This window comes from Oratosquilla oratoria, chromosome 14 (assembly GCF_046742065.1).
Source record: "Oratosquilla oratoria isolate Oo_2021 chromosome 14, ASM4674206v1, whole genome shotgun sequence".
NCBI lineage: Eukaryota > Metazoa > Arthropoda > Malacostraca > Stomatopoda > Squillidae > Oratosquilla > Oratosquilla oratoria.
This window is the reverse complement of record NC_134790.1, coordinates 61,928,193-61,940,650: the sequence shown is the minus strand read 5'-3', so window position 1 is coordinate 61,940,650 and position 12,458 is coordinate 61,928,193. Positions and strand designations below refer to the sequence as shown.

The 12,458-nt window shown below is 41.0% G+C and overlaps 2 protein-coding genes across 3 annotated transcripts in view; one reads left to right on the top strand and one right to left on the bottom strand.

Annotated features, from left to right (window-relative positions):
- Grx3 (Glutaredoxin 3) overlaps positions 1-12,458 on the bottom strand; it is a 90,153-nt gene that overhangs the window by 22,641 nt on the left and 55,054 nt on the right. For both annotated transcript variants that reach the window (XM_076198121.1, XM_076198122.1), the window contains exons 6-7: positions 11,706-11,812; positions 6,962-7,072 (exon numbers count right to left, since the gene is read on the bottom strand). In XM_076198121.1, the coding sequence (XP_076054236.1) occupies positions 6,962-7,072; positions 11,706-11,812 (218 nt within the window). The remainder of the gene's footprint in view (positions 1-6,961; positions 7,073-11,705; positions 11,813-12,458) is intronic.
- The window catches only part of LOC143032890 (uncharacterized), a 144,384-nt gene that overhangs the window by 126,341 nt on the left and 5,585 nt on the right, over positions 1-12,458 (top strand). The window lies entirely within an intron of this gene.

The window sequence follows — 12,458 nt, the reverse complement described above, 5'->3', positions numbered from 1 at the left end:
ATTCTTTGCATTCTGTCTCCGATCTTTTCAAGTTTTTTTCCTTTGCTTCTTCTCTTAGTGCCCTTTCTTTTTCTAATTCCTCAGTACTCATTTCTCTTTTTATCCATATCTTATTGTATTTTTTCACTCTTTGCCAAGTTACCTACTTTTTCAAATATGTCTTCTACTACCACTTGTGACCTTAGTTTTATCTTTAGAGGTCGATTCTATCCTTAGTATAGCGACCAATTCTGTAAGTCTCTTCTAAGTCTGTGCCTGAATCACTGTCTCCCCCCTGAATTTCATTAAGGATTTCTACTGCTGTCTCTTTTTCTTCTTTTTCTCTCATGTACCTCGCCAATCCTTGTTTTTCTTTAAGACCATAAAAAACAATACATTTCTTCCTATCTACTGTGTCCCTGACCCAATTTGCTTTTTCGTTAATCACTTGAATGATTGTGTCTTTTGCATTATCTTGCATTTGCTGCTTGACTATTTCTTGGAAGCAATTTCTTTATTTTCAATATTTTCTTTCCACTTCTTAATTTCCTGGATACTGTCCCCACCTAAGTTTTCTTCGATCTTTTGTGTCAATTCTTGTAATTTGTTGTTCACTTCCTGCTTTAGATTTTCGCTATTGTTATTATCATTAGTTTTCTTCTTTTCATTATCATTCTTCAGTTCATTTATGTCTCTTTTCATTTCTTTAATTTCGTTTGTAAGATCCAAGTTAGCTTTTCTCAGGTCAGAAATTTCATGGTTAGTCTTAGATAAACAATCAATTAAACCAATGACCTCTTTTCTTAAGTCCATGATTTCATTTTCCCACCGAGTCCTATTTTTGCTCATCTCTCTCTCTATCTCTAATAATCTACTTAAGTTCTTTCTTTCGTACTTACCAAACCCTAAGAAATCATTGTCATAACACGTGCTTTGTTGATTGTTTACATCGCGGTTCAGTGGATTGCCGCCAGATGGCTCTGATTCGCAACTGGCTTTCGAGTCGTTTTGATTAATTTTTTGTAATTTAGAGTTAAAACAAATAACAAGCACAGCAAAGATAACAAATCGGGCACTCACGTTCACTCCCCACCCCAACAGTACGTAAGTGCATATGGGCCTGGTAGTGAAAAGAGTGAAGAGGAAAGTGCGGCTTTCTGTACAAATTTAAATGAGTGCATAGAATGTGTAGGGAGAAATGCCTATGTAGTGATATTGGGAGATCTCAATGCTAGGGTAGATGAAACAATAGATGGAGTGGTTGGGAAATGTGGAGTTCCAGGAAAAAATTGTAGTGGAGAGATGCGGATACCAAATACAGTGTTTAGGAAGAAAGCCAAGCATAAGTACACATGGGAGAGGGTGGTAAATAGTGGTAACCAGGAAAAGAGCAAGAAGAGTTTTGGATGTACATGTTCTAAGGGGAGAGAGTGGGTGAATATCAGATCATTTTTTTTGGAGGTAAATCGAAAGTGGAGGATAGATGGAGAAAGATGAAAAGGACAGAAAGTAAGGAAGTGCTTAGAGTAAGAAGAAACTGAGAAAAGAGTGAGGGAATGTAGGGCAGAGTTGGACTAGGAGTGGAGAAGGAATGGGGAAGTTTCAAGGAGGCAGTCACAGGTCTGCAAAGATGGTGTGTGGAACAAGGAGGATAGAAGGAAATAGAAGGAAGGGTAGTGAGTGGAGGGATGAAGAAGCAAAGAAGGTTGTAGAAGAGAAGAAATGAGCATTCATAGACTGGTTACAAATAGGACGAAAGAATCATAAGAGAGATACAAAGAAACGAGAAGTAAAGCATAAGATACAGAAAGCTAAGAGGAGAGTTTGACTGGAAATTTTGAAAATAATAGAAATATATTTTTGAAGGAAATTAAGAGGAAGGGGAGGCGAATCAAGTAGAGAAGAAAGGGTAAAGGGTATAGATGGAGAGATGATAATGGAAGAGATACCAATAAGAGGAAGATGGGCAGAGTATTTTAGGGAGTTGCTTAATGTGAAGGATAAGGAGTGAAAGGAAGTTGCAGTGGGAAGCGCTAAGAAAATGACCATGATGAATGAGGAAAATAGAGAAATAAGAAAAGATGAGGTGAAAGCAGTTATTAAAATGATGAGAGCAGGTAAGGCAACTGGGTTAGATGGGTGTCATGCAGTATCTAAAAAGGGAGGTACAGTGATGGTGGACTGGCTGGGGAAACTAGTTTAATTTTTGTTTAAAAGAGAGTACTGGAAGACTGCCTGTATAGTTCTGCTTTACAAAGGATAAGGGGACACATATGACTGTAGTAATTTCAGAGGGATCAGTTTGTTAAATGTAGTTGGGAAGGCTTATGGGAGAGGTTTGGTTGAGAGGATTGGGAGAGGAACAGAGGAAGTAATTGGTGAGGAACAGTGTAGATTTAGGACAGGTAGAGGTTGCATGGATCATATTTTTGTGGTAAGGCAGATATGTGAAAATGCTTTAGGAAAAGTTAAAAGTTTTTTTTTTTTGTGTGTGTCTTTATGGATTTGGAAGTCTTTTGACAGGGTAGACAGGAATGCACTGTGTGAGGTATTGCAGATATATGGGATAGGAAGAAAGTTGTTAAGAGCAGTCAAGAGTTTTTACGAGAGTAGTAGAACCTGTATTAGAATTAGAAATAGAGAGTGAGTGATTTGAGGTAAAGGTGGGACTTTGCTAGGGATGTGTTATGTTGCCTTGGCTGTTCAATTTATACATGGATGGGGTGGTGCGACAGGTAAACACAAGGATAATGGGCTGGGGATTGGATATGGTTAAAGAAAACGGAGAAAAATGGGAGATAAGCCAGTTGTTTGCTGATGACACTGCATTTGTAGCAGGATCAGAGGAGGGATTAAGGAAGTTAGTCATGGAGTTTGGGAAGGTGTGCAAAAGGAAGTTGAAGATAAAAGTGGGTAAAAGGTGATGAGATGTACAAGGGGAGAGGATGGCAGCAAACTGGAAGTGAGTCTTAAGGGAGAGAGACAGGAGGAAGTGTACAGCTTTAGATACTTGGGTGCAAATGTGGCAGGAAAAGGAGTGGAAGTGGAATGTAGATGGAGAGAAGCAAGTAAATGACTTGGGGATTAAAAAGTGTAATGAGAAATAGACATTTGGGAATGTATGCTAGGAGGAAACTGTATGAAAGGGTGACTGTGCCGACAACACTGTATGGGGCAGAAACATAAGAGGAAGACAGGAAGTGTTTAAATGAGTTTGAGATGAAATGCCTGAGAAGTATGTTAAGGGTTACTGGGTTGGAATGAGGGAGAAAAGAGGAGATAGCTTTAGATACTTGGGTGCAAATGTGGCAGGAAAGGGAGGAGTGAAGGTGGCGGAATAAGGATTACAAAGGATTACAAAGGAGCATGCCAACAGGAGACCTTTTGGTCCATAACTAGGTCGGATGCAGAAAAAATTATAATGATAAATAAAAGGAAAATAAATAAAATTATAATAATATAAATAATAATAATAAATAAAATAAATGCATATAGTTAAATAATAAACAAACAGGTAAATAATAAATAATAAATTGACAGATGCCTAATAATAAATGAAAATCAAACAAATAATATAAAACAAATGGATTGAGAGAAGCAAGTAAATGACTTGGGGGATTAAAAAGTGTAATGTGAAATAGATGTTTGGGAATGGATGCTAAGAGGAGTATGAAGGAGTGATTGTCCTGACACCACTGTATGGGGGAGAAATATGGAACATAAGAGAGGAAGAGAGGAAGTGTTTAAATGTGCTTGAGATAAAATGCCTGAGAAGTATGGTAGGGGTTAAGGCTGGATAGATTGAGAAACAAGGTGAGAAGGAGAATGGGGATGGAAAGGGAGTTGGGAAACAGGGTTGATGAAAGAGTATTGGGATGGTTTGGACACGGAAAAAATGAGTGAAGAAAGATTATTAACCCCTTCACTCCAGGCCAAAATCTCGCGGGCAGCATTAGCTGCCAGACATGCGATGTTGCATCATAATTCTCGCATTATAAAAAATAAAGTCACCGCTGTATTGCTCGTTCTCTCTTTCACCCATGAATTTTGATAACCATAGAAAATATGATGAAGCCAGTTTACAGAGTATGGGGGTCACGCAGGTACTACAATAAATATAATCAAGACGCTGACATCGGCATCCTCGTGTAACCACTTGCTCCTCATGATGCCTACGTAGGCGTCATCATATTGAAGGGATTAAAAGAGGTGTGGAAGGCAGAGGTGGAGGGAGTGATCATGAGGGAGTGACCAAAGATGAGATGGATGGATGGATGGGGTAAAAGGGGCATTGGGAAAGAGGGGAATGTCTGTTGAAGAAGGGAGAAAACAGAAGATAGGGGTGAGTGGAGAATGGTTGGGTATAGATGATGCTGTGATGCATGGAAGGGAGTGGGTAGGGGATGGGGGGGTGAGGGAGTATGTGTGAATATTTTGATGCAACCTGAAGGGATTTCTCTCCATCTTCTCTTTTTCTGCATGAGGGGACAGAGAGGGGGTTGCCAATTAAATGAAGTGGCCTTGCTATGGATGTGCTGTGTCTTGCTATATTGCCTTTGACCCAGGGCAATGGGCAATATACAGGGATGGCCAGTCATCCAGGAGTCAAGAAATGAGGGAGGGAGGGGTGGTGAATAGGAGTGAAGTATGTGGAGATGAAATGGGTTGGAGTGGATTGATGCCTTTTGATTTGGGCTACCTCCCTTCTAAGGGGGAGGAAGCCATTGGTACACACACGCACACACACACACATATATATATATATATATATATATATATATATATATATATATATATATATATATATATATATATATATATATATATATATATATATATATATAGTGCTCGACAAAAGTTTAGGTCGGGTGAATGTGGGTGGATTAAACTTATGTCTATGAAAGAATGGCATTGAAGAGGGCGATCTAATTTAGTCACAAGTGTGGGCCAGCTGCATGATATCACTGCATCCGTCCAATTTCCTGCTCACCCTGCAAGGATGCGCTCAGTGTCGGCTTGGCCACTATAGCGAGAATTTTGTTGTGTTCTCCTGACTTATGCCATTTCGTGACTTTTATTTTTTTGGGGGGGAGTGTTTGTGGCCTTATTATGGGGAAAGCGAGGCAGTTATCATCTGAAACTATTGCCCAGATTATCACTCTCAAGAAGGCCATTAAGCAAACTAAGGAAATAGCCGACCAACTTAAAATAAGTGACCATGCTGTGAGGCATTACGTTGCTAGGTGGAGGAAGAGTGTGATTCCATACCAACCCAGAAAGAGCAGTCTGGTAGGCCTTGTAAGACCTCTAGGTGTCTTGATAACATTGTTAAGAGAGACCTAGAGAAGAGTCCTCATATTTCAGCCCATAAAATTAAGGGAAATAATAGTGGTCTGTTCAGTGAAGTGTCTGTATGTACTGTTAGCCTAGGTGTTCATGAGCTTGGTTACAAAAGACACCGTCCCGTCAAGAAACTGATTCCCACCTATGTGCACTTATGCTCTAAAATATCTTCAGTGGGATGATGCTGACTGGCTGGACATGCTTTGGTCTGATGAAGCAATGTTCACAGTGACTGAGGGGAGGGGTGGCAACGTGTATCAGGAGCGAAACACCTCAGTTCATTAATGGTATGGGGTTGTATCTCAGGCAGGGGCTTGAGGAAGCTTGTTATGTTGCCTACCAACATTAAAATCAACTGGATACATTTATTATGAGCTGCTAAATGAACATCTGGAGGAGTGCTTTAAGTTAACAGGTGCAAGCGTGTTCCAACAGGATAGTGCCCCCTGCCACACTGCTAAATCTGTTATAACCTGGCTTCAAGACTGTGAGATTAAAATCATTGAGGATTGGCCTGGAAACAGTCCAGATTTAAAGCCAACTGAGAATCTTTGGCAGGTGGTTAAACACAGTTTACAAGAAAAGGACATCAGCACTCTCCCCAAGCTGGAGAAGGAAATTAGGGCTTGTTGGGATGTTATACCTAGCCAGAAACTACATGATCTTGCTATGTCCATGCTACGATACGCAAAGGATGCCCAACAAACTTTTATCGTGCTACAAGTTGTCTGACACACCCGGCCTAAATTTTTGTTGAGCACTGCATATATATATATATATATATATATATATATATATATATATATATGTATAACACAAAGTAATATCATAGCACATTGGTAAAATTATTCTAACGACCCACTTTCGGAGAAGAATAGGTGAAAGTAAAGAGATCTAATTTTGATCACTATCTGTGATCCTCTTCAGCAGATGTGTTATAGAGTGAAGCATGTATTCATACCAAAGTAGTGAGGTGAACAAGTAGGGACAGGGACTCAGGTCACGTGTCTGACACTACGTGAACATTGGTGGATATTGTCCGCAGTTAGTGTAGTGGGTAGCAATCTATTAATAGCTAAGGTAGTTATACAGTCTGGTGACCATTGGCCATTGGAGATGTTACATTTTCCCAATTATAACATCTCCAATGACCAATGGTCACCAGACTGTTAATAGATTGCTACCTTCTACACTAACTGTGGACAATACCCACCAATGTCCACGTAGCACCAGACACGTGACCTGAGTCCCTATCCCTACTTGTTCAACTCACTCTTTTTGTATATATACATGCTTCTCTCCACTCTGTAACACATCTGCTGAAGAGGATCACAGATGGTGATCAAAATATACGGATCTCTTTACTTTCACCTATTCTTCTCCAAAAGTGGGTCGTAAGTATAATGTATGTACAAGTCACCCATCAGGCCTATACTTTCACTTTTTTCTACAATTTTCTATGGGTAGCCACTAGCATCTCCTTGTATTCAGTTTCACTCCATGCTTTCATTAATAGTTATCATTCTACATGTAGCAACACAGTGGTTATGCTAGTAACAACTGTATGTCAGCCACCATGTTAAGAAACCACCCTATGACTAACAGCTAGCACTGAATATTGGCATGACTTGTTACTCACCCTGTCTCCTGTAGAATCTGGACTAGTTGCCTAGAGAAGCCACACCTGGGATTTGAGGGTTCTCCTTTCATAAACACCATCAATGGAGCCTGGTTCACAAATTTTTTCAATCTGTGTGTGGAAATAAATAAATAAAATAAAATAAAATAAAATAAAAAATCTTAATCTCCATTACCTGAAGAGACATATGATTATCAACCCTTCAAGTACCAAACTCAGATTCTATGTTCATTCTGTCAGCTGCTGGGAGGGAGATAGAGAAAAAAGCAGCCTAATGGACTCACTTTGGTATATACATAATCTATTATGGATTCCAATTTCAAATAAATACTATGTAACTACATACAGTGCTCGACAAAATTCGCGCCTGCTTAGGCCAGACCGGGCGCAAACTATGGCGAAAAAATGATGGTCATTTTGATGGTGAAACAAAGATGTCAGAACTCGCGCCTGCCTGTATGACGTCACTGCATCCAAGGACGATGCGACCAGGGAAGCTGGAGCGCGTCAGTTGCCTCAGGGCTTTCGTGGAGGTAGGGTGTGTGTGGCGTTGTGCTCGTGAGGGGGCCAAGTTTTGTGTCGCATTTTTTTACCTTTTTTCCCTTTTCAGTGTAAATATGGCTCCGACCAACCATTTAAGCAATGAACAGATTGCACAGGTGCTGGTATTGAAAGATGCAGGCCATGGAACGAAAGAAATAAGTGACTTGATGAACATAAACCCTTCCACAGTGCGCAGGTGGATAAGGCGTCGACGCCAAGAAAAACAGTGGTGCAGACCCAGTGCCTAGAAAACACACTGGCAGGCCTAGGAAAAATTCCCATAGGGCGACTAATGGCCCTATTGTGAATGGCTACTAATGGCCCAATGGGAAGTTTTCCTAGGCCAGCCAGGGGGTTTTCTAGGCACTGGGTCTGCACCACTGTTTTCTTGGCGTCGACGCCTTATCCATCTGCACACTGTGGAAGGGTTTATGTTCATCAAGTCACTTATTTCTTTCGTTCCATGGCCTCCATCTTTCAATACTAGCACCTGTGCAATCTGTTCATTGCTTAAATGGTTGGTCGGAGCCATATTTACACTGAAAAGGGAAAAAAGGTAAAAAAAATGCGACACAAAACTTGGCCCCCTCACGAGCACAACGCCACACACACCCTACCTCCACGAATGCCCTGAGGCAACTGACGCACTCCAGCTTCCCTGGTCGCATCGTCCTTGGATGCAGTGACGTCATACAGGCAGGCGCGAGTTCTGACATCTTTGTTTCACCATCAAAATGACCATCATTTTTTCGCCATAGTTTGCGCCCGGTCTGGCCTAAGCAGGCGCGAATTTTGTCGAGCACTGTACATACACACATATACCAAAGGCCCTTTTCCCCCTTGCATGGGGGGGTAGCCAAAAAGAAAAAGGCATAGAAATCACTCCCATCCATTTCATTTCCCATATATTCCACTCCCCTCCACTGTCCTCCCTCCCTCCTATCTTGGCACCTCCTGGATGAAGGGTCATCCATGTATCCTGTCCACTGCCCTGGGTCAGAAGCAGTGTCACAAGACACAGCACATCCACAGTAAGGCCACTTCATAAATTCGGCGACCCCCCTCTCCATCCCCTCGTGCAGAAAAGGAGAAGACGGGGAGAAATCCCTTTCGGGCTGCGTCAAATTTGTTCTCATACATACTTTCTCACCCCCCATCACCCACTCCCCATCATGCATCACATCATCATCCATACACAACCCTTCTCCATTTACCCCTATCTTCTGTCCTCTCCTGTCCTTCCTCCACAGACATTCCTCTCTTTTGTAAAGCCCCTTTCACCCCATCCATCCATCTCATCATAGGACGCCCCGTCATATTCACTCCTTCCACACTTCTTTTACTAATCTTTCTTCACTCATTCTTTCCATGTGTCCAAACCATCCCAATACTCTTTCATCAACCCTATCTCCCAGCTCCCTTTCCATCCCTGTTCTCCTCCTCACCTCCTCATTTCTCACTCTATCTAGCCTAGTAACCCCTATCATACTTCTCAGACATTTCATCTCAAACACATTCAAACTCCTTCTCTCTTCCTCACTCATGTTCCATGTTTCTGCCCCGTACATTGCTGTTGGCACAATCACTCCTTCATATAACCTCCTCTTAGCATCCATTCCCAGATGTCTATTTCTCATTACACTTTTTAATCCACCAAGATATTTACTCGCTTCTCTCAATCTACATTCTACCTCCACCCCCACTCCTCCCTTTCCTGTCACATTCGCACCCAAGTATCTGAAACTATCCACTTCCTCCAGTTTCTCACCCTTAATGCTCACTTCCAGCCTACTGTCACTCTCTCCCCATTGTACATCTCATCACCTTACTTTTGCCCACATTTATCTTCAGCTTCCTTCTTTCACACACCTTCTCAAACTCTGTCACTAACTTCCTCAATCCCTCCTCTGGTCCTGCTACAAGCGCAGTGTCGTCAGCAAACAACAGCTGGCTCACCTCCCATTTTTCTCCATTTTCTTCAATCATCTCCAACCCCTGACCCACTACCCTTGCATTCACCTCTCGCACCACTCCATCCATGTAAAGATTGAACAGCCAGGGCAACATAACACATCCCTGACGAAGTCCCACCTTTACCTCAAACCATTCACTCTCCATTTCTAATCCTAACGCAAGCTCTACTACTCTCATAAAAACTCTTGACTGCTCTTAACAGCTTTCCCCCTATCCCATATATCTGCAATACTTCCCACAGTGCCTTCCTATCTACCCTGTCGTAAGCCTTTTCCATAAAAGCCCAAAAAACATCCTTACCTTTTCCTATAGTTTTCTCACATCTGTCTTACCACAAAAATCTGATCTACGTATCCCCTGTCCTAAAACCACACTGTTCCTCACCAATTACTCCCTCTGTTCCTCTCCTAATCCTCTCAATCAAGACCCTCCCATAAGCCTTCCCAAGTACACTCAACAAGCTGATCCCTCTGTAACTACTACACTCACACTTGTCCCCCTTTCCTTTGTAAAGCGGAACTATACAGGCACTCCTCCAGTCCTCCGGCACTCTACCCTCTCTTAAACAAACATTAACCTCATCAGCCATGTAACTAAAGGACATAATCTTGACTGTGGTGCAAGATACAATTTATAGCACTTACTGAAGCTGCTCTTTATAAGAACAATAGAATTTCTTCTTCACAAATTACTACACCATAGTCCAAAAAGTAAGGTGGCTTGACATGAGACAAGATGACTTTCACTCATGTCGCACTTATCCCTTTCATTTATCATGTAGAGACAAGTACACACTTCCAATTACTGAGTCCTTAAACAAGGCTAATGAATTTACTATATCCTGTGTTAAGTCAGGATTTAAGGTTGGGCAAGTTGTTTGTTCCAGAATGCCAAATTGAACAAAAAAGTTCAGAGGTACACACAATTGAGGAGTACCTATATCGTTATATATCTATATACCAATAGGTTTCTTCTTCTTTACAAGGGAGGTTGCCAGCCAAAGCATGCATGCATCCATCCCACTCCCATCAATCATTTCCCTTTCATCTTAGCTCCTTGTGGATGAAGGGTCATTCCCTATCTTCTGCCAAGTGCCAGGGTCAGAAGCAATGCAGCAAGACACAGCATATCCACAGTAGGGCCATTTCATTTACACAATGACCTTCAATCCTCATCCCCTTGTGTGAAAATAGAGAAGATTAGCAGAAATACATTTGGGCTGTATCAATTTATTTCCCATTCATAATCATTTTCTACTCACACCTATCTCTTGACTTCTCCCTTCCCTGCTCAACAGACATTCCCCTATTACCCAAGTAAACATGATTTCAAAAATCTTAATTTGAGATGGAAAACAACAGGACAAGGAAATAAAAAAGATTAGAACATTAAGAAATTATTTACTGTAAAGATGAAAATTTTTACAATAACCTTGATGATGATAGTTCAGTCAAACATAAACAAATTTAAACCCAAGTTTGACCATTGGAGACAAAGATAGGACCCCATGAGAATAGTAATCAGTGTGCATTTTATTATTAGCTAATAAATGTATACAAACTGTTCACAAAGCAACTAATAAACATAACTCTACTCCATACTCTGTATCACCTCTGAATCCTCTCTCCCACGAAAGGACAGAGTCCACCTGGCCAGACTGTGGTGTGGCCACCACCCAGCCCTTCTAAGCTACCAGAAGAGACTAGATGACCACATTGTGGACAATTACCCAAGATGTAACACTTCACCCCATACTATTCAACACATAATGGAAGACTGCACTATACATAATCATGTACACAAATAACACAAAATACACTCTATAAAGGATTTGTGGGAAAACCCCGTTCTGGTCGTGGCATTTCTTGGGGAGACTACTATAACAGTCAGTCTAGGGAATGACAACAACAACTGTTCTCCATACTTTGTGCTTAATTTCACATACAGTAAGTCCTCATTATATGGTACATATGCGTTCCTGAAAACCTTACCGCAAATTGAAATTACCGTATACTGAACCCATTATAACATGTAACAATAGAATATGACAGACGCACCTTCTCCCCGCTCTTTCCTCTTCAAAACACGAGCGGATACTGTATCTGTGAATTTTTCTTACCGTAAATAGAATCGAGGGTAGTAATTACCAAATACCCTAACTGTGAATTTACCGGATAAAGAATTACCATATAAGGAGGACTCCTGTACAACAATCTTGAATACACACCTGTCCTCTAGTTTTTGCTTCTTGGGCAGTATTGATTCTAACTCTTCTGCAGCATCCATTTCCTTTAGAATATCAAGTCCTCCTATTAATTCTCCATCAATGTACAGCTGTAACAAAGAACCAACCAAAAAATAAGTGGGAAAACCCAATTATATATGGAGGCATTACATGTATTAACACAATAAAATCACAGATGGCTTCATCTCAAAAACCATATCATACATCAGAACAAAAAGAGTGGAACTGGACTGCAATCATAATGGAATACAAAAAATATTTAGTTCTCAGATATATGTATTGTTGCCTCAAGTCTCAAGGACACAAAACCTGCAGTTCCATACTGACTGTTAATGGTCATTGGGCCCTCCTACAGACCTCTCTGTGAAGAAAGACTACTATTGTCTATGTTGTAGTAGTGTGGGACTGATGCTATGGGCTTATAGTAGTAGGAGGGTCACTAGATGTCAGCTCTGCTTGTGTGAAAAGATGGAAACACAAAGTTGAGAGATAGCTTCGACCCAGTTCACATAGTGTCAGCCCTTCAGGGACCTTCAAATATATACAAGTTTGCTGATGGGCTTTGAATATGGGCAGCACTGAGATTCTCTTTGATGTTTCTTTCACAAATATATTGGTACCCAACATTTGTTATTAACCTCATCAAAATCCAGTCAGCCCAGCTAGCCCCCAATCCTAAGATGAAAGATCAACTTCTTTAAGGGAGCATCGCCAGCAATTGTTCGAGAAGTTTTG